This window comes from Xenopus laevis, chromosome 7L (genome assembly GCF_017654675.1).
Source record: "Xenopus laevis strain J_2021 chromosome 7L, Xenopus_laevis_v10.1, whole genome shotgun sequence".
In the NCBI taxonomy this organism is placed as follows: Eukaryota; Metazoa; Chordata; class Amphibia; order Anura; family Pipidae; genus Xenopus; species Xenopus laevis.
The window spans coordinates 19,614,157-19,640,217 of NC_054383.1; the positions used below are offsets into that span (position 1 = coordinate 19,614,157).

The window sequence follows — 26,061 nt, forward strand, 5'->3', positions numbered from 1 at the left end:
CACTTATTGCCTTCAGCTAAAAACATCTTGTTCTTTACACTTACCATTGACTATCTCGAGTTATTTTGACAATTACAAGCAAAAACAAAATCCAAAACCCTCCAACAGTCTGAATGGCTAAAAATAAAGATCAAATAGGATCAGTGCAGCTTCCATTGTGGTTTTTACACTTAATAAATCTCAAATTTTTAGAGTTTTGGAGAAAAAAGCAAACCACAAATACAATTGCAAAAAAAGGAAATCTGAATGTTGGTAAATAGACCCCTTCAAGTTAGGTACAGGGTTCCCTTAGCACACCCTAGAACCAATTTATCCACACTAGGCAAATTTGCACCTGTGAGCCTCACTATTGCCTCTAAACCAACAGAACAATCTGCAAATGGAGGGAGTATAATAGGATAACAACGATGCAGCAGTGTGACACCCCCCTGATATTGACTAGAATGCGATTTTGTTACAATTTATTAGTGGGGAACGTTGATCTTGTGATCTTGGTTGGTTTAGGAATAATTTTTCAAAAGGAAAAATCTTATTGGCCTCTATGCAATGGTCTCCGGTGTTATCCAATCACTGACCCCAGGGCTTATGGGATCAGGCTGAGTTGACACCTTGCAAAGTGAACGTCCCAAAATTTGCAGATATTTCTGTGTCGAACCAGCTTCTATCCAATGTTTTTTAATCAGGTTTACTCTTCTCATAATAACATAACTCTTCCATTTCTTGGTCATAGATAACAGAAGTTTGATCACGGGGATGATAGTGACAGTTGGGTGCATTTTCCTTGCTGCTTTCATTGTGTACCTCAAGAGGAAGACGTTGTTCAAATGGCTTTATTCTAATAAGAAGACTACTATTGAAAAATTAAGGTAATCGCTAAATTCTTTAGTTCTTAAATTCAAACATCCAGTAAAGAAATGAATTCAAAATCGATTACTCTACACATCTCTGTAACCCAAGGGCAGGCACATTCTAGGCGTTTATGCCAAATCAGGGGCTGCTTTAGACTGGCCATCCTATGATCCTGTTGGATTGCAAGAAATTTATGTATGTATGTTTTTTTATGTATGTATGTTTGTATGGCCAATTATCTTTTCATGTGGCTTGTGGGACAATCTGTTGGGTACTGTGGAGGATCAGTCACCAAACGGCCATGTATAGGCACAGGAGGTCTTCTTAAGGACTTCTGTGGCCAGGGAGGTAAACTAGATCTACGAGTGGCTTCAAGGGTTGCCAAACTGCAGCAAAAGGGGCGTGGTTGGCTGAGAATATAATGAGGTGCTGGGACCTGTTTGGGAATGGCTTAAGGTAGCAATAGACATAGAGATCTGTTTGATTGGCTATGTCACCAAACGAGTGGATCTCTCCCCTATATGCCCACATTGAAGTTGGCGATATCGGGCTGATCGGATCATGGGCCCTAGGGCTCAACAATCGGATCAGAATGGAGGCCAAACGGGCGGTCGTATCACGGGACCACATCAATAAAAAGATGCGGCCACGATCCGACGGGACTTTCTAACCTGCCCGATCGGCGTGTGGCCGACTTTTGACCAGACATCAATCGGGAAAGCCCATCGGGGGGCTCTACACACGGGCCTTTAAGCTGCCGACTTGGTCTGTCGGCAGCTTTTATTGGCCTGTGTATGGGGGCTTTTAGGGTGTACAAATATAGGCTTTACAGAGAAGCTGAGCTATATATCCAGTACTTGTCCCCCTGCTTTCTAATATTAAATCTAATATGGCATTGTATTAATTGCAGCACATCTTATCTTATTCTGCATTCTATTGTTTTTATGGTTTATTGTGAAAACCAAATAAAATATTTGAAACTCTAATATTAAATCAGTGACAGCCATAGAAAGCTAGCTGTAGTCAGACCTGACAGTTGTGGAGGCTTGATTAAAATGAAAAGGCTTCCTCTCATGAAAATCCAAAACTTTATAAATAATAATAACTGAATGGTGTACCATTTCTAAAAGAAAGTGACTCTTCTCTTTCCCCCAATCTGTATATAAGCAGTCTTTTTGATAAGGCAGTTATCTCCAACACATGTTTGCTGTGAGCTCCCTTTACCTATGTGTTAGCTCCAGCCAAAAAACACTGACTCCGACACAAACCCACATGTAGAGAGACAGACTGCTGAGAGGGGAACAGGGAAGAGTAACTTTCAGAAACTGCACAGAATATTTCATTGATTATATTTAGAAATTTGCATAAAATTACGCTTCTATTAAATATTTATATTCATCATAGCTCATTGATTTATTTTAGAAGTGTTAATAGGCCACGGTGTCATCAATCATTATGGAAAATATTAGGCAGTTAATATATAATTATTTTCCTTTGCTTTCCCTATATCTTCTATAAAGTCTGTGCTTCTTTATTAGTCTTCTTTATCTCCTCCCATCGCTCTCCTGTTTTGTCTTTGTAAAAGTGGTTAGCAATGGTTTAAGTTAGGCATGTAATTGCATTAGTTCATAGCCTGTACAGAGAGAGACATTACAGTCAGCATATGTATAAGTGTTAATAAGAGTGAGCCAGCAGAGCATTTTGCAGGATAATATTATAATTAGAAGTGATATGAGCACAGAAGGAAGGACAGGCCATGGCATGGAAAGGCACTTATCCTCCAGATATAGGTTGGTTCAATATCCCATAGATAGAATACTATCCAGACACCAGGGAATTAATTAAGCAAGCCAGGCTAAAAGGGCACAGCAATATGAATAGATTGCTTTGCTCTGAGAACATGGTACTCTGTGGAGAATATCTACATTTATCTGTGCTGAGGCAATCAATATTCCACAGAAAAAGCATGGCAAATTTTGCCACGCATTTCGCTCATCCCTATCTATGTTCCCCACTAATGCCACTATTATTGGGATAATGTAATAAAAGGCCTAAAGTTTGTCCACTTATAGTATCCCATAGCAACCAATCTCATATATCAGATATGTGTTTTCAGCTGCCCAGTAAATGCTACATGCTGATCAGTTGCTATGGGTTACTATACAGGTAGCTTTCCTACACTGACATCAGACTAACCGACCTATAGTTCTGAGGCTGAGAATGGGATCCTTTTATAAATAGCAGCACCACATTCGCCAATCTCTTGGCAACAAGAGAATCCTGAAAAATTAAGTAAAGAGGTTTGGCAATCACAGTAAGCTCGTTTACTACTCTGGGATGATTGAAAATCTTTACATGTTCTAGCCTCTTTTGAATTTCCACTTGTGTGAACCATGCATCATTAGTTGTATTAGAAGAATTTGGACTTATTAAGAAAGAAATCTTCATTAGCCTGTTCCTCATTTGTCTAGACAGACAAAAAATAACAGTTCAGAATCTCTGCTTTTTCTCTGTTCTCATCAACCAGCTGACTTCCCCAGATATTAAGGGTTCCACCTCTTCCTGCTTAATTTTTTTACTATTTACATATTTAAAAAAAAAATTTTTAAAGATTATTTTTACTCCTCTTTGCAATAAATTTTTCCTTCTCAATTTTAGCTTGTCTGATAGTGATGAGCATATGCATCTCAGTAAAATAACAACAGGGACAGCAAACATGGATGGAGGAATGCAGGGGGGCATGCAGGTTTTGAAAAGGGAAGCAGGAGTTTTAATAAAACTGTGCCCCTTTTTTTGATGATGCACCCAAGCCTTGTCTAACCCTAATTGCAGTAGGTGATTTCAAACAGTGACTCACCTATGGAGGTAAATCAGGATATGTAGCGCTTAACACTATAGAAAGATCTGAGTTCTTCATTTGCCTGACAATTAGGGGCAGATTTACATATGGTCAAATATTGAGGGTTAATTAACCCTTGCTATTCGACTGCCAAATGTAAATCCTTCGACTTCGAATATCGAAGGATTTACCGCAATTAGTTCGATCGAATGAAAAATCCTTCGATCAACGATTAAATCCTTTGAAGCGAACGATTCTAAGGATTTTAATCAATTGATCAAACGATTTTTCTACGACCAAAAAAACCTTTGAAAGCCTATGGGGACCTTCCCCATTGGCTAACATTGAGGTTCGGTAGGTTTTAGGTGGCAAACTAGGGGGTCAAAGTTTTTTTTTAAAGCGACAGTTCGACTATCGAATGGTCGAATATTCGAACGATTTTTAATTAGAATCGTTCGATTGGAAGTCGAAGTCGTAGTCGAAAAAAAACATTTGAAATTCGAAGTTTTTTTTATTCTATTCCTTCACTCGAGTAAAGTAAATGTGCCCCTCAATGTTATTTACTGACAATGATCATCCCTTTACCGCCGTAGAAGCAGGAGGCTGGTAACAACTGAGTTAAGCAATTAGAGTTGAGGCTGAACTTTTGGGTGACTTTAGTTTGTGTTAAACATTTGCAGAAAGATAACTATGATCGAAACTTAGTCAAGTGAGTTGAAGCCTCCACGTTGGAGGTCATTATTACTGAGGCACAAGTTTCATTAGAATAGTCCCCGGGGTGTTATGAAAAAAAGACACATTTTCACAGATTGCAGAAGCTAATTTAACAGGCTACTGACTTCCAGAAAAATCAATATTTATTTTCAGTCTTGCGAGGGGATTTGATCATTTTTTCTTCTCTTTTTATTTGCCGTGTTGAATAAAAATGAAGGGACCCTTCAATGAGTCATTCGAAATTGAAGACGAGGCCGGCTCTAACGCCCTGTTTTATTCAATCGTTTCTTACTGCAGGTCTGTGAGACCAACGAGAGGTGGGAGCTCAAATGAGCCTAATGAAGAGTATTGCGCAGCACTTTCCAAGCATGTCCTCAGCAAACCCACATGTCTGCCAAAGGTGGGTGTCATTCTGTGCAAACAATCAGTTGTTATATTCTAGTAGAAAGCTATCACCAAAGCAGCTGGATATGGTGTCTAGTCCGTATAAATGATATAGATGCAAATATGTAAAGTCTGAATTACAGACATACAGTAACATGAGTTGTTAACCGCTAATAAATAAAACTGCCATTCATTCGAATTGGCTATTGAAGCCACACTCATCATTGCGGGTAAAGATACCATTTTATCATACAATGACATTCTTGACAATTTCATATTTCCAACATTGGGTTGGAGAGATGGCAGTTGAAGAATTAGTCTCAGTGGTGTAACTAATGACTCGCAGGCCCAGCTGGATTTGCAACCCAGACCCAACAGATGGGGACCCTCCAGATGGGCCCCTCAACTAAATGGGCCTCCTATGACCCTCCCAACTCCACTATCCGGACATACACACCCCCAATAGTTAAATCACTGACTAGCCTGAAAAAATCCCCAGTTCAATCCAGCTAAACAACTGTGGGCAAGGTCATATCTTCCATACCTCCCAAATGTCCCGTTTTTCGCGGGACAGTCCCGATTTTCACAGCACAACCCACAGTCCTGGATTGTTACTGAAATGTCACAACTTTTTCTTTGATCTCCTACACTGAACGGCAGTGATGTGCAAGTCGGGTAAAACCCGTCCCACACCCGACCATAACCCGCCCTTCACCAACCTGCCCCCACCCGACTTCCGGCTTCCATTTCAAGCCACACGCCGCCCCAACCCACCGATAATGTCACAGGAGGCTTTAAAAAATTAAGTCGAAAGTTGGAAGCCGGCAGCCACCAGCAAATGGAGGTGAGGTGTCGGCCCGAACCCACCCAACCTGCGGATCCCACAGGTATTGGGCCTACCAGCACATCACTACTGAACGGCCAGAAAAAGATACAACGTTTTTAACTTAATTGGCTTTTGGCAGAGAGCCCAGAATACGTGGCAGGTGCACTTGGATACATTTGTAACAATTTAAGATAAGCAAAGAAACGATTGTAACAAATTTAAGATAAGCAGGTTTCTTGGGGAAACTGTGCCTTGCAGCTTAAAGGGCTATTCACCTTCATTGGCAAAACTGTAATAACACATACAAACCACAGAAATGTTTTCAAACTTCCATAACCTGCCAAATTTAGTAAAATGAACATGGTAATTAGGAGGTGTGGCTACAAAAACAGGTGTGGCAAACCTTTTTGTCCTTCTTTCTCCAAAATGTTGGGAGGTATGTTATACAGAAAAAATTCCACCAGCCAACTGCTGGATCCCTGTGGTCAACTCTCTTACACAATTGGAGGCAGGCTTAGGTCCGGTGGTGCAGTGATGTGTTGGCCAGCCTAATACTCAGGGTCGGACTGACGGGACGCCGGGAAAAAACCCGTTTGGCCAGACCCCCTTTCCCGATCTCCCTTTTTTTATTATTTATACCCGATTATTATACCAGACCCTGGAAGCAGCTCGAATCTGAAAATACACCATCTAAAACCTTTCGAGGTCATGTAGGAGTCAATGGCAGAGGTCCCTTAAACCAGTTGAAGATGACGTTCGGGTATTGCCCAAAATACAGATTTTTCTAGTGGAAAACACTATTAATTCGAGTTTTTGGGTTTCGGAACTGGACCTCACAGAATCAAGTTTTTTCCATTCGAGTGAAGGTTTTTTTTTTTTACCTGAAAAGGTGAGTTGTGACCCAAAAAAATTAACTCGAAAACTCAAATTTCTGTGGAAAACTCGATCCTTAATAAATAACCCCCTAAAAGTTAACCTAAAGGTGAACCAATCAGTCAAGGATGTGTGTGAACCACTTTTGTAAACCCAGTCCTTCTACCCTGGGGCAATATAACACGTATATTAAATTCTATATGCCTGTACTATCTAAAAAAAATATCTTTAAAAAGGAGTCTTAAATGTTTTGTACAACTTATGGGAAAATTGCACTGATTTCCAGCTCTCTAAAAAGTGATTGAACCCTAATAACCATAATTGTTGTTTTCTATTTAACAGGAGGAATGTTCAATACAATACAATACTAGACTGCCCCGCTGTCACCCTATCGACATTAGCCACCCAATAAGGATACTTGAATTACCTCAGCACAGCCTTCCAAGAAAAGTCCAAGTGCCACGTCACAGTCTTCCGTTCCAACAAACAGTTCCAGCTCGGCCACTTCCAGCAAAGCCTTCTGTTAGATGTTTACAGGTATATTGTATTATTATTCCCATAAAAGGGGTGCCCCCCCCAAAAAATGAATTCATGGAAAAATAATAAATCTTTCTATTTTTAGTTTTTTTTTTTTGGAATTTTAGCAGTTTTAGACTGCTAATACCAAGCTTTGAACTCAACTGCTCTAGGGCTAACTGCCTATAAATAATGCATAGAAAGTTCACTGACAGTTAGGTTCCCTGACATTCAACATTCAAAGACTTCTGTTAATATAAAGCCTGCTATTAGCGACATAACACTGGTTGTGCACCATGAGTTACATAGCTTTTTATTCAGCAGCTCTCCAGTCTTCAGCAATCTGGTTGCTAGGGTCCAGATTACCCTAGCAACCATGCACTGATTTGAATAAGAGACTGGAATATGAATAGGAGAGAACCTGAATAAAAATACAAATAATAAAAAGTAGCAATATTATTATATTTGTAGACTTACACTTACTCATAGGCTAGTGGACTAGCCTATGAGTAAGTGCCCACCTCAGGCACAAAACGTATCAGGCTTACATATGTCATAATATATAAAGATTTTTTTCCTTTCATAAAAACATTTTTGGCTACTGCTTTACTACAGGATGACCTCTTACTACATTTGAATGCTTTGTATTTTCCCAAAAATTGGCAAACCCTTGGACTGGGGGTTACTTTGGTAAGAGATCATCTTTGTAACAACATTTTCCTTTTTTTGTTTCATTATATATTTCATTATTCATTTGTTTAATTTTCAATTCTGGACTTTACCCCAAAAAATGGAGCTCCCCACCAGCACATACGTGGCAGGCATTCTAAAATACACTAAGGGGCACATTTATCAAGGGTCGAATTTCGAAGTAAAAAATTTTATATACTTCGGCTTCGAATATCGAAGTCAAAGGATTTTTCACCGAATTTGGCCATCGAGCAATCGAAGTAAAATCGAACGAACGATTTTAGTGTACGATCGAACGATTTTACTTTGATGTGTAAAGGCATTAAAAGGTCCCCATAGGCTAACATGGCGCTTCGGCAGGTTTAATTTGGCGAAGTATTGAAGTCAAAGTTTTTTTAAAGAGACAGTACTTCAATTAAATAATATTCGAACTATTTTACTTCGAATCGAATTCAAAATAAATTCAAAGTCATAGTATCCTATTCAATGGTCGAAATATCCAAAAAATTACTTTGAATTTCGAATTTTTTTACTTCGAAAATTCCCTCCAATTCCTTCTACCCTTGATAAATCTGCCCCTAAAAGTTACCATAAATACGAAACACCCCTTTTATACTCCACAATTACATTGTGAAATAGGTGATGAATTCATAACTTATTACACAATTTAATTCTCCTGAGCTGGATTTTTTTAAATGTATTGAACAATGGTATTTTACTTATAGTATTAAACTTGCAGTCTGATGCCATCCACTTGCCTTTATATATATTTATTTATCAGCAGTAACCGAGTGTCAGAAGTTGCCATTAGTCAGAAAGCCTCACAGCTACGGATAAGGCCACACTGGGCGTTTGGGGAGATTTGGTAGACTGGCGACTAATCACCTCGCCTTTGCAGTGACCAATCTCCCCAAACGCCTTTCCTCATTCTGTGCCGGCTAAAATGAAAAACCACCGGCGCCAATCACGAGGAAACTTCGGGCGACTTCGGAGTGAGGGAAGGCGTTTGGGGAGATTGGTCGCCGCAAAGACGAGGCGATTAGTCGCCAGGCGACCAAATCTCCCCAAAATGCCCAGTGTGGCCTGACCCTAAAAGAAATTATTATTTTTCCAAAGTTAGGAAACCTGTTTTGTGTAGTCCATAAACTTTAGGTGCCCATACACTGGCCAACAAAAGCTGCCCCTACAGACCAAGTTGGCATCTTGTTGGCCCAAATATGGGGCTCTCCCAACAGCCTGCTCTGATCCAGATGTGTAATAAATACCATGAAACAAGAACCATATGGGTATTTTCTTCCACCAATACAGTAGGTCTCGCTGAGCCTTTATTATGACCCAATCCCATGCCATGGGCTTGTCCTGATTTAGGCCAAACCTACAAATTATGCCCAGCTTTAGTAAAGCAGAAGACATATTTCTGGCTTTGCAATTTCCCTTTTTGAACTCTGAAAGTTGCAAAAGTGTTTGGCAGACAAATTCTATCTTCAATATGTGTTTTGGCTTTTTCCCCCTCTAGGGTTCCTGTATACCAAGCCCTCCACAAAAGCCGCTGCCAGCCGTTCCTTTCAATAAAACTTCCCAATCCGATAGTGCCTTAAGCACAATGTCTGAACATCAAGAGCACGTGCCTCGGATCACTCCTGTGAGGTAAGACGCTTTCTTCTTCAAGTTCCCAATATCTCAGGCGCATTTATAAGATGTTTGGAAACACGCTGCAGCCTTCTGTGCTCTTCCAAAGGACTGAGTGTTTTCTTAAGTTTCTAATGCCTCAGGCAATGGGGGGAACTGGACTGTAAATAAATTGGATCTGAAAAAGATTTAGCGTGTCGTAGCCTTTGGATGGAACATCACAAAATCAAAATTGTCATTCCCAAGGGTAAATCACTAAAAGCTCCAAACACAGAGGTGTCGGGAACGGCATCTACTACTAATCCAGCTGCAGCACAATCTCTGATCCAAATGCCAGGAATGGGAATTGCTTTGCAAGAAAAAGCGTTTCTATTTTGCAGATGATGATAGGACTCGCTCACCATAGGTCTGTCTGTATATGTCGCGTAGCTCAGGGGCGATCCTGGCCCCTCCGCTGCCTGAGGCAGCAGCAGTTGCTGCTGCCCCCCTCCCCCAGAAATCCGCTCTTAAAGTACCAGGAGCAGCATATTTGCTGCCCTTGGTAACTAGTGGGGCGCTGCCGCCTGAGGCGACAGCCTCAACTCGCCTCATTGGCGAAGCACCCCTGGCGTAGCTTATTGCGTCTATATTAGAGAGATGTAAGCACTACATTGGTGCTTCTTAACTTTTTAATTTGGGATCTTTGGGACCCAGTGCTCCATTCTACACTATGGGGGTCATTTACAAACTGAAAGGCAAGTTGCACCCATTTCTTTGCACCGTTTGTTCCAGCCTAAATAAACTGTCACAGGAGCAAAGAGACCTGTGTTCACCCCCAGGATTACAGTTCTGCCTCCTTAGGTGTTCTCAGCAGGAGAACTAAGGGTCGAGCTCTTCTGTTCCTAAGTGCTCTTGCACGTCTGTCTGGGCTATTAGTAAAGATGCAACAAATCCAGGATTTGGTTCGGGATTCAGCCAAGATTCAGTCTTTTCGGTCGGATCAAAGTACCTGTCTGAAATTAATCCGAATCCTTAAAATCAGGGGACTTTTCATCATCATCAAGTAAGAAAATTCTGAATCTTTTCTTGCACAGTTCTTCCCTTAATTTGCATATGCAAGTTAGGGTTTAGATTCAGTATATGATCCACCAGAATACTTCATAAATGATTTGGAATTCAGCCGAATCGCAAAATAGTGGATTTGGTGCATCCCTAGTAAATTACAGTTCATGATTTACCTATCATGAGTATAATTTACATATACATGTATGGAACCTTTTATCCAGAATGCTCGGGAACTGGGTTTTTTTCCAGATAATATTGCTCTCTGTAACATACTAGAAAATCATGTAGACATTAAGGGGCCGATTCACTTAGGGTCGAATATCGAGGGTTAATTAACCCTCGATATTCGACCAGCAATTAAAATCCTTCGACTTCGAATATCGAAGTCGAAGGATTTAGCGCAGATAGTTCGGTCGAACGATCGAAGGATAATTCCTTCGATCGAACGATAAAATCCTTCGAATCAAACGATTCGAAGGATTTTAATCCAACGATCGAAGGAATATCCTTCGATCAAAAAAACTTAGCCAAGCCTATGGGGACCTTCCCCATAGGCTAACATTGACTTCGGTAGCTTTTAGATGGTGAACTAGGGGGTCAAAGTTTTTTTTAAAGAGACAGTACTTCGACTATCAAATGGTCGAATAGTCGAACGATTTTTACTTCGAATCCTTCGATTCGAAGTCGTAGTCGAAGGTCGAAGTAGCCCATTCGATGGTCGAAGTAGCCCAAAAAAAACTTCGAAATTCATCTTATCAGTTCGCCAGGACTAAGGTGGCGAAGAAAACTCTGGCGAATGAGATAACTTTATGGAAAATTCGCAACTTTTCTGAATTTGCGGAGTAACGATCGCTCGACTGAGTGAAAATCCGCCTGGCGATAGGGCGTGAATCTGCGCTAGCAACGGACTCTTTCGCTAGAGTATTATCCTCTATGCCTGTTAGTAAATTGCCAATGTCCCTGCGGATTTTCGATAGTGACGGCCACTTCACCCTTTAGTTATCTGCCCCTATGTGTCCACCAGGTCACCAGTCATTTACTTCGGTAGGTTTTAGGTGGCGAAGTAGGGGGTCAAAGGTTTTTTTAAAGAGACAGTACTTCGACTATCAAATGGTCGAATAGTCGAACGATTTTTACTTCGAATCCTTCGATTCGAAGTCATAGTCGAAGGTCGAAGTAGCCCATTCGATGGTCGAAGTAGCCCAAAAAAAACTTCGAAATTCAAAGTTTTTTACCTTCGAATCCTTCACTCGAAGTTAGTGAATCGGCCCCTAAATAAACCCGATAGGCTGGTTTTTCTTCCAATAAGAATTAATTATATCTTAGTTGGGATCAAGTACAAGCTACTGTTTTATTATTACAGAGAAAAAGGAAATCAGTTTTAAATAAATATTTGGATAAAATGGAGTCTATGGAAGACAGATCCCATACATCTATCTATCTCTAAATACACCTTTGTTCAATAGGAACACAGTAAATAGAACGTATTCCGCCCATTCTTTAAAAGGCAGAATACGTTCTTTTTTTAAAAAAAAAAATCCATGTTTTCCGATTATATTTGCGATTATAAAACAGAAATGAAAATTTTTTTTTTTTTGGTGGCCATTGGAGAGATTACTTAACTCTTTTATGTTCAGGGGATTTTATTAATTTTGCTATTAATTGCCCTAATCTGAGATTGCTGGAGGTTGATGTCATCTTCTCCTTCACTAATCCAATAAACATATTGCCACCCAATCCGGTACAATGCAGTGTCTGACATCACACATTAATTTGTGCTACTTTGGATGATGGATCTTGGGTACAAACAAGCTCATTGGTAGTCAGAAGAGGAGAAACATGGTGGCAAACCAACAGGGATGCACCGAATCCACTATATTGGGATTTGGCTGAACCTCAGAATCCTTTGTGAAAGATTCAGCTGAATACTGAACGGAATCCAAATCAGAGGCCGGATCAGAGGTGTGTTAAACATTTCTTTACTTCCTCGTTTTGTGATGAAAAGTCAAGTGATTTTAAGAATTCATATTTGGTTCGGCCAGACACGAGGATTCGGACAAATGCAAATCCTGCTGAAAAAGTCCAAATACCCATTTTCCATTTAATATATTTGCAGTGAGACATTTTTTCCAGCAAACTTGAACTTGTTTCTAAATGATAGTCATTTCCTTTTTTATACCAGCTAAATATAAATCTGCACACAGGTGGGATACAGCAGATGTCGATACAGCAGTAAAGAAAAAACAAATTCGATATGTATTCTTTAAATAAATGACAGGTTTTGTTTAAGCACCTTTTCGTTCTTCTCTCTGCACCAAGTTTTACTTTACAATGCAAATGATTCTTTTTAGTTGCAATAAACAAGTATATGTTTTTTTTAGTGTTTCTTCTGTAAGCTGTACATTTGCTGCATTTGTCTCATCCCCTATTATTTATAAGAATAATAAGCTCTTCCGGTTATGGATAATGGGTGTAGCCAAGCTTATGGTACTACTGCCCAAAAAACAGGATGGCCAGTAGTTTCCGTTTCCTGAACATTTTATGAGTCCGTGTTTATACTAAAAATATCAAAATTCAGATGTGCCGTTGTGCAGTGAGAGATCACCACCCACTTGGGCAGTGGAGGGATTAAGCAGGGGTCGTTTTTTAGGTGCTAAAATATAAGGTTCCCAAACCATGGGGCCCTTGAGGAGTCCTAAACTCAAAACAACGTAGGATAAATATATGGGTGCTTATTTGCTCTCCAAGGTTCTCCTTGTCGAACTACTGCCCTGGCTATTCTTAGGGGCAGATTTTTCAAGGTTCGAGCTGTTTTTTTCCCTGAAAATTCAAGTTATTGAGTTGTATATTTTGGTCAAAACTCACATTTTCCAGTTAAAAAAAACTGGCACAATTCAATTTTAAATGAAAAAACTCGAATGATCGAGATTTCTTATACCCCAACCCTGGAAATTGCTTGAATCCAAAAATACACAATCTAAAACCTGTTGAGTTCATGTAGGAGTCAATGGCAGAGGTCCCTTGAAATATTTAAAGATGTTAACAGCCTGATGTTCAAGTTTTTTTCTGAGGCCTTTCCCCAAAACTCATTAGAGTTTCATTATCATTATCATTAGAGTCGATCAATTTGAGGGTTTTTTTTGCCGAAAAATTGATTGATTCAAGTTTTCGGGTTGCGAGACTCGAACTCTGAGATTCGGGTCTTTTCTTACATAAGATACCATTTGAGTTTCGAGTGCGATCAAGGTGAAAGTAACTCTAAGGGGATAATTAACTAAACTCTGATTTTTTTTTTATAAAATCAGACTTTTTCGGAATTTATTATCTCAGACCTGTCGATGTTGCAGGTAAGTCAATGGGAGAAGTCCTAATGATTTTTTGATGTGCGCTGGATTTCGTGCAATACCCCGGAATTTTCTGAGTTTTCAGGTGAAAATTCCGCAAATCAAATTTTCTGAAAAATTTAATAATAGATAAGCGGAAAAAACGAGACCGGATTTGATCGGAGTTTACAGCAGAAAATACTGAGATAAATTTGGACTTTGATAAATAACCCCCTAACACTCGACCTTTGATAAATAACCCCCTATATATACTGTGCCAGAATGTTTACATATGTATGTTACTGGATGATTCACCTTCAAGTTAACTTTTAGTATGTTGCAGAATATATTGTTATTGCCACTTTTTAGCAATCACTTGCTAATCCTGGATTACAGGGTCCTAATATCTTAATGCAGAAGTGTGGCTTGATCTGTCCTCTAGACCCTTAGCCCAAGAGCTTAACACAATAGTAATCCCTCCTCCTTTATCAACTAGGGATATCAACATATCGTTAGAATTTGGAGGTACCTTAGATACACCATCTGAAAATAAGCATCATGTCTTTATCTTTGTTGCTACTAGTGTAAACCAAGAGAGCTGAAAAGCAGGAAGTAGTGTTCTGTCTATTATGTTAGACATTCAGTCACTCCAGCCTTTATATATTACATTTTTGGCTAACTAACTATATTAGAAACATTTTTTATTTTGCACAATCTATCTATTTACCCAGTTTTTATTTTCACACTGAACTGTTTTCCTGGAATTTAGGTGATTTTTCGCAGCCCCTGGGAAAACACAATTTCGAGGTTCGACTGTAATAATATTACATTTAGAACAGGGGCACCCAGGGTGTTTTGATTGTAGAGTTCCCTCAGGGTGAATCACAGTAATTGAAATGCCTTTACTTAGAATGGGAACACACTGAATAAAACATTCTGTAGTTCAATTGAGGCTATGAGAGAATGCTGAATGGCAATGTCATGTCATAGATACACTTCTTGCCTTTCTACTGGGAAGCAGCTATGTCTGAGCCATTACATTTCTTATTATATAAATACTGTATCCCACCACACCAAGTTATCATTACTAGGTGTTTTCTACATTAGAAGCCAGTTAAAGTTCTCACTTTACAGTAAAGAGGCAGAAATGGAAGGAAGGGCAGCAACACTGTACAAGGGGAGTCCTTATAATAGCACTTTGGCAGTGATCACCAACCAGTAGAAGGTGATCAGGTCCTGACTTCTAAAGCTCAAGCTCTTGGTGAGGAACACAAAGTCAAACAGAAAGACATGGCAGCCATCAACCCCTTTGTGCTACTCTGCCTTTTATGATTGGGTATGAGGAAGCATTAGAATAGGAGGAGTTCATATACATCAGGTCATCATCCCATATGAGTGAGAGTATTTTCACTCTTCTTGTGTGTATATATTTATATATATATATATATATATAGAGAGAGAGAGAGAGAGAGAGAGATATTTAATACACAAAAGCCATGAATATCCTGTAAATTATATCCTTATAAACGGTGAGTTCTGATGTCATCAGTTATAAACGGTGAGTTCTGATGTCATTTCTGTCACATGACTCACTGAAACTTGTGTATTATATGAATAAAGTACCCCCAGTTGTAAAATATGAGGATATTAGAAGTTACTTCGGAGTTTCATGACCTGTATAAAAACACGAGGCCGAACTCCTCGGTAACTTATAATATCCTTATATTTTACAAGAGGGGGTACTTTATTCACTATATATATATACTGGAGGGACTGGACTTGCCCCTTAGCACAAACATCAGTGATTGACACCTTAACCCCAGACATTTCTTCAGCCATTTCTGAGACCGTATATTGCAGAGTAAATTAAGGATACACCCAAGAGGTTCTTAGTTATTACTCTGTAAAGTCAGGCTCTACTGCTATATGTGTAGGGCATTTGGTGGATAGATAGATAGATAGATAGATAGATAGATAGATAGATAGATAGATAGATAGATAGATAGATACGTAGATAGATGATAGATAGATAGATAGATAGATAGATAGATAGACACGTAGATAGATGATAGATGTATAAATAGATGGATAGATGGATAGATGATAGATCGATAAAACATAGATCATTAAAGGGCATTGTGCAGTCACTGGAGGTTGTTCTTTCCCAACATTGTCCATGGCAGCACATGACTAAGGTCACTGTTAGTAATTCCCAGATCCCAAATACATCACTGTGGTACATGGGTTCCCCAGACCCCAGCTATAAACTTTGAGAAGCTGGAGATTTGGGGGGTGCCAATCTGAGATGAGCCACATTGCCATACAATTGACTAGCACGGTGCAAGAAGCAGGTAATTGTATCCCACAACCGCTGGAAGGTCCTGTCTTGGAACTTCCCAAATATACACATACACTATATTCCTACTTTCATCCAAACTTGGCATTTCCAGTGTATCTTTGGGAAACTGCAGCATATATAAGAGCTACTTTATGTAACTGATGTATTTATTATTACTTAGTATTTATTATTATCCCATCAATAGTTACTGCTAGAAGTATTAAAAACCAAACCATAAATCAGACCTGTAATGACAGTTATTGAGATCCAAGCACAGAATATCCCGCCGGGGGGAGATACATTGCTCGGAGGGCAGTTATTGTTACGTTCAACTGCACTCAATGGAAAAATCAGATTTTACAAAGCTTAGGAAAATGATTAACAGAGGTTAACATTGCATTAGAAGCCTAATCTATTATTAACGTGCCTCAGTAATAATGAACCTTTGGTGTCTGTGCTCCAGAGCTGTCCCCAAACTACCTGAGACTCCTCAGCATTCAATTAAATCTGTCAGAGCTAAATCTGCTGCCTGCCCCCATTTACACGATACATCAGTGGGCCAGTTCCTATTCATTCTCGGCTGAACTCGGCACTTTATTAAATCAGTGGCTTTTCTGTAATTATTTTAGCATCCGTTTATTAATTAGATCTTTAATTACTGTTTCCGTGTCGACTTTAAACGGGCACCGCCATCGTGTGATTAACCCCTTTTTGTGAGAATGGAATATTTTTATTATTTGAATATTTGTATATTGTATACAAGCTTCACATGGCAAGGAAAGAGTTAATCACAGGGGGGGGAGTAATTTGTTAAGAGCCCTTCAGTAATTATAATCACATTCTCAAGACTTCGCCCAATGAGCCATTTGGCTGATAAACACGCCGGTTTATTATTGTATTCTAGTAAGTGCTGCACAGAGCCAGACCAAGTAGTACAGGTATGGGATCCGTTATCTGGAATCCCGTTATCCAGAAAAGTTCCAAATTACAGAAAGGTTGTTTTCCCCAAGAATATGGAGGTGTGGCGCTCAGTAGAACATCACCCTGTTATTTTTATGAAGAGGAGTGCTGGACTGGGGTCTGAAATAAGCAATTATAACCATTGGGGGCTGCCTAATAAACCAGCGCCCCCCAATAGAGTCTTGCGTGGAACCGATTTCTAAGGGACCCTCCTCCCTTTCCAGCAAGACCAACCTGTTGGTGAAGTTAGTGGCAGGAATTTCACTGGCGGGTTTGGGTTCAGTTCAAAATAAGGGTCCACTGGCTCAGGGGTTTGTGTGTTCTCTAGGTCAGGGTTGGGTGAGGGTTTCTGGGGAGGATTGGGTGCATGTTGTCTAGTGGAGAGTTGAGTGCAGTTTCTCTAGGGGAGGGTTGAGTGCATGTTCTGTAGGGGAAGGCTGAGTGTGGGTTCTATAGGGGAGGGTTGGGAGCATGTTCTGTAGGGGAGGGTTGAGTGTGGGTTCTATAGGGGAGGGTTGAGTGTGGGTTCTCTAGTGGAGGGTTGAGAGTGGGTTCTTTAGGGGAGGGTTGGGTGCATGTTCTGTAGGGGGGGTTGGTGCAGGTTTTTTATTGAAGGTTTGAGAGTGGGTTCTCTAGGGGAGGGTTGGGAGCATGTTCGGTAGGGGAGGGTTGGTGCAGATTTTTCATTGGAGGGTTGAGAGTGGATTCTCTAGGGGAGGGTTCCGTGCATGTTTTCTAGTGGAGGGCTGAGTGCAGGTTCTCTAGGGGAGGGTTGGGAGCATGTTCTGTAGGAGAGGATTGGGTCTGGGTTCTCTAGTGGAGGGTTGAATGTGGGTTCTCTAGGGGAGGGTTGGGTGCATGATCTCTAGTGGAGGGTTAAGTGCGGGTTCTGTGGGGGAGGGTTGGGTGCATGTTCTCTAATGGAGGGTTGAGTGTGGGTTCTCTAGGGGAGGGTTGGGTGCATGTTCTCTAGTAGAGGTTCTGTAGGGGAGGGTTGGATGTATGTTCTCTAAGGGAGGGTTGGGTGCGGGTTCTCTAGGGGAGGGTTGGGGGTGGGTTCTCTATGGGAGGGTTGGGACAAATGTAATAGTTTTTGTGAACCAATCGACTGCATTCAAAGAGGGTGGGTGTTGGGCAGTATGTGGGCTGGAACACCCCAAGCTTGTGCATCATTCAGAAGTGCAGCCTAGAGAGCAAGACAAAGGAGAGCACCTCCCACCACAAATTGCAGCCGGCACATATTATTGTCCAAAAGCCATAGGGCCCTACGGGGTATATATTTTGCATCCCTTAGTGATCTTGTACTTGTGTCTGACACAGTGGTAAATGAGCCCTGTAGATTATCTTGACTGATATACAGACTAAACCTTACAAACAAAAACCCTGTCTAAAAACCATGATCTGCAAAATAACATGTTATAAAATGTAACCACTTGCTCTTTTATTTTATTTGCTAATAATATATTTGAGTTTTTTGTCCGTCCGATCTCATTGTATTAATATGACTTTCTTGATATTTCAGGCCAGCACCCAGGTGTCCCCCTCAGCTGCCAGGGCCCATCAAGCCACCTCAGCGCAAGTGAGAAGAAGAGACAATTCCGTGACGTTTGCACTATGCTCTGATTCCCGTTGGAGCTTGTTTACCGAAACATCACTTTTTTTTAAATGAATCTTTAACAAAGAAGAAAAATGTTAAATCTGATTATATTTGAAAGGACTGAGCGGTTGCGTTTGGTGCTACGCTTTCTAGCGGTGCTCTCTGTGTTTGCTCAGGTGCTCGTAAGTTATTAATTTATGGTGACTATTTAGTACAGTGCAGTGCGTTGTATTTCATGTATTTAACCAAAGATTCCGTTACAGAAAAAAAAAGGGAAATATTTTTATAGTTTTTAATACACTTGAAACCTGTTGCTTTATAGCATACGGAATGGAACGGAAGTTTTGCCGTCGCTCTTTTATGGAATGTTTAAAGCGATTGGCCGACAATGTTGAATCAGCCCCATCGCCTTAAAGTTGTAGTGCGTTGTTTCCTGCAAGTATTTAATCCATGGTGCCTTTTGTTATTTACTGTATATTGAACGGGACAGTATAATCACAGACATGTACAGTTCAATACAATATCCTTCAATAGATCGTTACTGCTGCACAGGATCGTGTGGGAGCCAACGCTATGAATGCATTCATCAAAAAGGGAATATGCTTATCCCCCCCCCCGGCCCAAGTCATAGTAAATCACTGCCTAACTTGCAATAATGTGATATTGATATTCGCTTATGTTCAATAATGTCACTTGTCTTATGAACGAGCCTAGAGAGGGGCCTAGAGATCTAACGTTTACAAACTATGGTGCTAAACTAAGGTTGCTTTATATACCGCACACTGGAGCGACCAATGTGATTTTACTTCTAATAAGTGTTATTAGCTTCATGGAAAAATATATGGCTTGTATAGCAGAATCAGCAGCATACCAAAACGGGGTATCGGGCTTGGAGGGCACATGATTAAGTGTCTTGGCGGCCCCTGTGGAGTGCCCCATACCCCTTTTTTGTATGCTGCTGGTTTTTCCCCTCCCTAAGCTGAGGGTCTGGGGCTGGTGCACCTGGAACACCTGTTCTACGTGGTGAATGATCAACATAAGTTGTGTCCTGTGGCCCCCTTTTTGGTGCTTTAATTGTATAGTGCAATAACTATCATGTCCAGACTGGTGGTAATTCCAGGGTTCTTTGGAGTCCATGCTGGACGGATGCATTGGTGCTCAACGCAAGGTGCTAGGAGCATGTATGGCCGCATGTATCCTTTGTAAAAACTTTAAATGCATGCTCAATTGTGCATCCAGGCCAATATGGCATCATCATTGTGCACTCTAGGGGTGGGCCAAGCTAATCAGGTGCCCTAGTCAACCCCGACCGGCCACCTCGCTCCCCACCATGCAATCGAGCGAACATGCGCTCATACACACAGCAATGACACATGCAGAAGGAGGTACCTGCCTAGCGCCTCCCTCATTGTTGTGTCCTAGGAAAGTGCCTCTTCTGCCTTCCCCTAGTTCCGGCCCTGGTGCAATTTTTGGGATTCACTTACTAACATTGGGCAATTAAGCACTGCATCGCGGCAGTAGCCCATAACAACCCATCAGCGATATGCTGCAGAAAACTGCAATCAAAAATGCGACTGGCTGCCATAGGTTGCATCAATACCAGACAAATATGCCCACTGTTACTAAATCAGTCTAGAGAACCCATCAGAGAAAAGTAGAAACCCAGAGAAATGTAGACTATTTACCACCTCTTATGCTGTCATGAAGTTCAGTACTCAATAGATGTTACTAAAGCCTGCACATTTTATTTTTGCTTCAGCCCAGCATGGAAAAGTATTTAGTAGAATTGCTGAAGAATTTCCTAGCATATTATAAGCACAAAGCCATTCTCTGCAGATTTGCATTTAAACAGGAGCGGCTCTATTGATTGCCTGAGTACAGGTACGCTGAGCTACTTCCCCAGCAATCTTTACCTTAAATGAACTCGATTAGTATCTTATTTAAAGGGATCCTGTCATCGGAAAACATGGGTTTTTTCGAAACGCATCAGTTAATAGTGCTGCTCCAGCAGAATTCTGCACTGAAACCCATTTCTCAAAAGAGCAAACAGATTTTTTTATATTCAATTTTGAAATTTGACATGGGGCTAGACATTTTGTCAATTTCCCAGCTGCCCCAAGTCATGGCTGCTGTTTTTCCTTCTCAATGTAACTGAATGTGTCTGAATAGGACATAGGTTTTTACTATTGAGTGTTGTTCTTAGATCTACCAGGCAGCTGTTATCTTGTGTTAGGGAGCTGTTATCTGGTTACCTTCCCATTGTTCTTTTGTTTGGCTGCTGGGGGGAAAAAGGGAGGGGGGTGATATCACTCTGACTTGCAGTACAGCAGTAAAGAGTGATTGAAGTTTATCAGAGCACAAGTCACATGACTTGGGGCAGCTGGGAAATTGACAATATGTCTAGCCCCATGTCAGATTTCAAAATATAAAAAAATCTGTTTGCTCCTTTGAGAAATGGCTTTCAGTGCAGAATTCTGGAGCAGCACTATTAACTGATTCATTTTGAAAAAAATAATTTTTCCCCATGACAGTATCCCTTTAAGACAAAACTCGAATGTCTAAAACTCGAATGAATATTACCAACCTGAAAACTCAAAACGAATTTGAATCTAAGTAGACGGAACCCGATTCGAGTTTTTTTTCTCCGAATGTCATGAAGGCTATTGAAATCTTCAAATGGATCACTGGACCTCTGCCATTGACTTCTACATGAACTTGGCAGGTTTTAGGTGGCGACCTATCGAATTCGAGTTACTTCCAGGGTGGAGGTATGATCAGTTTCAAATTCAAATTTTTCCCAACTCAGAATTGTGTGTTTTGACCAAAAATCAACTCGAAAAATTAGAATTTACCATTCGAGCCTTAATAAATCTCCCAAGAGTGTGGTGCATTTAAAGATACAGTACATGATACAGTACCTGCTTTTTAGGTAATAGCCCATTCCCCTTTTCCATTTCACTGGCAAAAATTCTGGTTCAAGATTGTCCGAGGCACGGCGGTTGGGGACCCCTGTGTTAGACTACTGCAATGTTAGCATACGGGGTGCTGTTTCGAGAGATGTAACACCTCAATTTTGGGCTAAATGTAATGTTTACTGTTACCATTAAGGGATAATTTCTTTAAAGAGGTTCTCATTCAAAGAGCACTTTTGGATAGTGTTTGGCTGTGCTTCCAGATATGAAGAAAAGAATGGAGCATTGGGCGGTACTAGGCAGCCCTGTCCTTAAGTAAAGGGCCTGTTGCTGGCTGCATCCGTCCTTTGTGAATACAGTGCATCAACACAGGGGGCGTTGTATTCACAGGGTGAACACATATCTCTAGGTTGTTTGTAGGTGTAGAAACCTGCTTCAAATTACCTTCATGCAGGGAAGGGTGCAAAGTGCAAAAAACATGGTGAATGAGCTATTTAATGTTTGGTGTCTATGGTTTGCTCTTCCCTGGTAGTATCCACTTAGGGTTTATGTAATAAAGAGCATTAAGTTTGCCCACGAGAAGTTACCCATAGCAACCAATCAATAGATAGGATGTACTGGTCAACTGTTTAAAAGAAAACATCTTATTGGTTGCTATGGGTGCTCCTGTGCAAACTTAGGGGTATATTTATCAAAAGTTAATAGTGAAGTTCCGCCACTAGAGTGAAATTCCGCCACTCTCCATTCATTTCTATGGGATTTTTATAGGCGTATTTATCAAAGGGTTAACTTTCACTTTCACCCATTGATAAATACGCCTTTCAAAATCTGATAGAAATGAATTGAGAGCTGCGGAACTTCACTCTTTGATAAATTTACCCCTTAGGGCCTTATTTATCAAAATCCAAATTTTTCTGTTTATTTAATTTAAAAAGTCTGACCAAACTAGAATCCACGATTGGACCTGATTTATTATTAAAAAATCACGTTTAAATCTAATTGGGAACAAACACAAAAATCGTGCAAAAATCCGAATTGTCTGTTTTTTTTCCCGAAACCACTTTTTTTTCCCAAAAAGCACAAATTTTTGGCTGAAAAGTCTGAAATAGTCGTATTTTCGGGCTAATTCCAGCGCAGACTACAGAAACATACAAATAGGATAGGGACCTCTCCCACTGACTTAAATAGAACCTTGGCAAGTCTGAGATGCCGGATTTTAATATTTCCATCCTCTGGATATAATAAATCTTGAAAAATGTGAGGGTTTTTTTCCCCACTAAAAATTCAAATTTTGTAGTAAAAAACTTTTGGCATTCAGACTTTAATAAATAACCCCCTTTTATTACATATGGGGGTTATTAATTAATGAAAGAAGAACATATAGTTATCTGCATTGTAACTAAAGAACGATGACAGTTTTCTTTTAGTTGTACTGTGTCTGGCAGAAAGTATACACAGCCTTGCATTTCAATACAAAAGAATAGGTGAAAGGGCAGTTTGTTTATTAGGACACTACTTTATCAGTAGAAAAGCCGTTAAGCCATTAAGCACAAAACAAACAGATATTCCAGCTAATAACCTATTATATCAGCTTCTTCCAACCATTAAAGAATAATGCTTTCACTAATTATGTATTACACTTTCACTATCCACATACCCATTCCATAAACAGATGCATTTCTTTGTCTTTCTCTCTGCATGCGGTACATCAGGTCAGGCTGGTATCATTAAACACACCGGAGAATCGTCTTCAGTAAGATTTATGTTTTGCGGGGGGGAAAAAAAGGAAAGCAATAAATAAACCATGAAAATCAAAATCAAATTTCATACTTTATACTCCAGAATTCGTTTCTGCCGAGTGGTGAAGGTGGATACGTTAATTATGGAGCCGTGGTCCCATCAAAGCCAATGCCTCGCTAAATCCTTATTGTATTCAACATAAAATGATATTATCCGCAAAGTTTATAGTTTTATTTTGTACATTTTCATAAGAATACTATAATGTCAGATTTGCCTTTTCTGAATTAAATATACATTTGTGGCAATATAAAAAAAACCCGTAATGGGACGTTTATTCATTGCAAATTTCTCTCCCTTCTTTGTATTCTCTGTATCTGAATTTATATTAACATTTATATGACATGTATAATCCTACAATAAATGATCTACACTCACAGGGCTTAAGCCAGGAATACACTTTTAGAATAAATTCTTACCCTTGTCCTTAGCAATGTCGGGACCTCTTTATTTGGGGTGTACCCTCAGATTTGAGTGCAAATTTTGTAATGAGCCAGATTCAATTAAATTCACGGTTTATCACATGAAAAGTCACAGACACGATTCAATTCGAGGAGAAAAAAGTTTTCTCCTAATTCAGTTCCAGCTCAAACGCAGAGTTTTCACATGATAAACAAGGAGATACGTTTTTTCTGAATTAATTTGCATCACAAATTTAATCCGGTCCATGGGGTAAATATTTCAAAGAGTGAAGTTAGAGATCGCCACAGTTCTCTATAGTGAAATTCTGCCACTCTCCATTCATTTCTATGGGATTTTGAAAGGCGTATTTATCAAAGGATGAACTTTCATTTTTACCCATTGATAAATACTCTTTTAAAAATGCCATTGAAATGAATGGAGATTGGCCGAATTTCACTCAAGAGGACTGCAGCGATCTCTAACTTCACTCTTTGATAAATATACCCCCCATGACTTTTCATGTGATACACTTTTTCGCTCACTGAATTGAATCTGGCGCAATGTATGAAAATACCTCTTCTAAAATTAAGCCAAACCAGTCATTGCCAAAACAGGTTCCACTCCATGACATTCTTGACAATTCTGTGCTTCCTACAGTGTCCTAAGAGTTTGGGAAAGATCCTTTAAACTTTCAGCGGGATAATAACCCCATACATAAAGTGTCAAATTCAGTTCTGTTATCTCATGATTTATCATGTGAAAACTCATGGATGAGATTCAGCTCGAGGAGAGAAAAAAAATTCCCCTTATTGAGTTCCAGTTTTTCCCATTAGACTTCAATAGAGTTTTCACGTGATGGACGGTGAGATACGTTTTTCTACATTGAACTGCATCTCAAATTGAATTTCATCCGTGAGTTTTCACTTTTCTTGCTGAATTGAATCTGGCCCAATGTCTCTTAAAATCAATCAACTTATCAATCTTGAGTATCCTCCATCAGTTGTTGTCTTCTAAAGAACCCAAGCCTACTCCAGAAGTAGTCGGGGTAATTTTGCCAGAGTTTGATGGTTATAGATTGACTTTCCAACTGTTCACTGTTCTGTGAACTCGAGTGAGGCCTGGTGAAAGCCATAGTGTGACCAGCTGTTTGTAGACACAACAACAATTTGTTTGTGAGACTCCATGAAGCACAATCTTTTGTGTGTCCCCCTTTATAATCCGGTGTCTTGAGATTTAAGGAATCTTATCATAATACATGTACACTGCAGTTCACACACTGTTGAGTAAGTGCTGTATGGTTCCTTAGATAATTGTTCCAAACAAGAACTACACTGGACCTCTAAATGATGGTATCAGAATATGGATATTACCTAATAAATAATGAGGCTACAGTTGTCAGTAGGGTTCAACTCAATCCAAAATGGTACCAGGCATCCACTATTTATGCAATTTTTATTGTCAGTGCAAGAAAACATTTAGGACAACAGCAATACTATAGAAATAGCCACACATTTCAGATTCCTGTGTATCCTTGTTCTCAAAGCTGTCACTTATATCCCTCTCAGATCTGTGACCATCTACTTCTACTCTTGCTGTGTTATTTTCTACCTTGTACCCATGTAGAAATATTTATCCGCAGTTTATCAAAGTATTCTATTTGGAACCCCGTGGCTATCATCCTAGCCCTCTCCACTTCAGAAACTACATCTTGGAGACAAAGGCTGACTATTTTATTACTGTTCTTTGTAAAGAAGAATCACTTGAGACATGCATGGGGCAGATTCACTACAGGGCAAATTGTCGCCAGCGACCACATCACACCACTGTGCCAGGCGCAAAGTCGCTAACGCTAAGCTAATTCACCAAAATGCAAATTTTCGACTAGCTAGCGACTTTTCACTAGCATTACTTCGGCAGTGCGAGCATTTCACAGCAAAGATTCGAAAAGTCTCTACCGTTAGCCACTTCGCCCTTTAGTAAATCTGCCGCAAAGAGTTAATTGTCCAGCTAATGGTTGTCCAGTCAAAGCATTACTGCCAGAGAACTCCAGTGTTATAAATCTTCTCATAATACAGGATTTTACTCACTCATGCGCTAATATAAAAACTTTACAGCTGGGGACTATTAAAAGAATAATACCTCCATAGCAAATTGTAGCACACTGAAATCTGAAAACAGTTACTTTTGTATATATTTTGAGTCACCCAGCTCTCTGCACACACATTCTCAAAAATAAAAGCTAATTTTTTAAATTGAATTTGAACTCAAATTGAACCTCGTCCATGACTTCACGTGATAAAACTTTCTTCTCACTGAATTTAATCTGACCCAAGGTAAGGTCCACACAGAATGGGTTTATGAAGATGAA

At 39.9% G+C, this 26,061-nt stretch overlaps 1 protein-coding gene across 1 annotated transcript in view; it reads left to right on the forward strand.

Annotated features, from left to right (window-relative positions):
- adam12.L (ADAM metallopeptidase domain 12 L homeolog) overlaps positions 1-20,605 on the forward strand; it is a 342,539-nt gene extending 321,934 nt beyond the window's left edge. The window contains exons 19-23 of the mRNA XM_018225176.2: positions 731-866; positions 4,700-4,802; positions 6,828-7,022; positions 9,208-9,338; positions 18,508-20,605. Of these exons, the coding sequence (XP_018080665.1) occupies positions 731-866; positions 4,700-4,802; positions 6,828-7,022; positions 9,208-9,338; positions 18,508-18,568 (626 nt within the window). The 3' untranslated portion in view covers positions 18,569-20,605. The remainder of the gene's footprint in view (positions 1-730; positions 867-4,699; positions 4,803-6,827; positions 7,023-9,207; positions 9,339-18,507) is intronic.
- Positions 20,606-26,061: the final 5,456 nt, after the last annotated feature.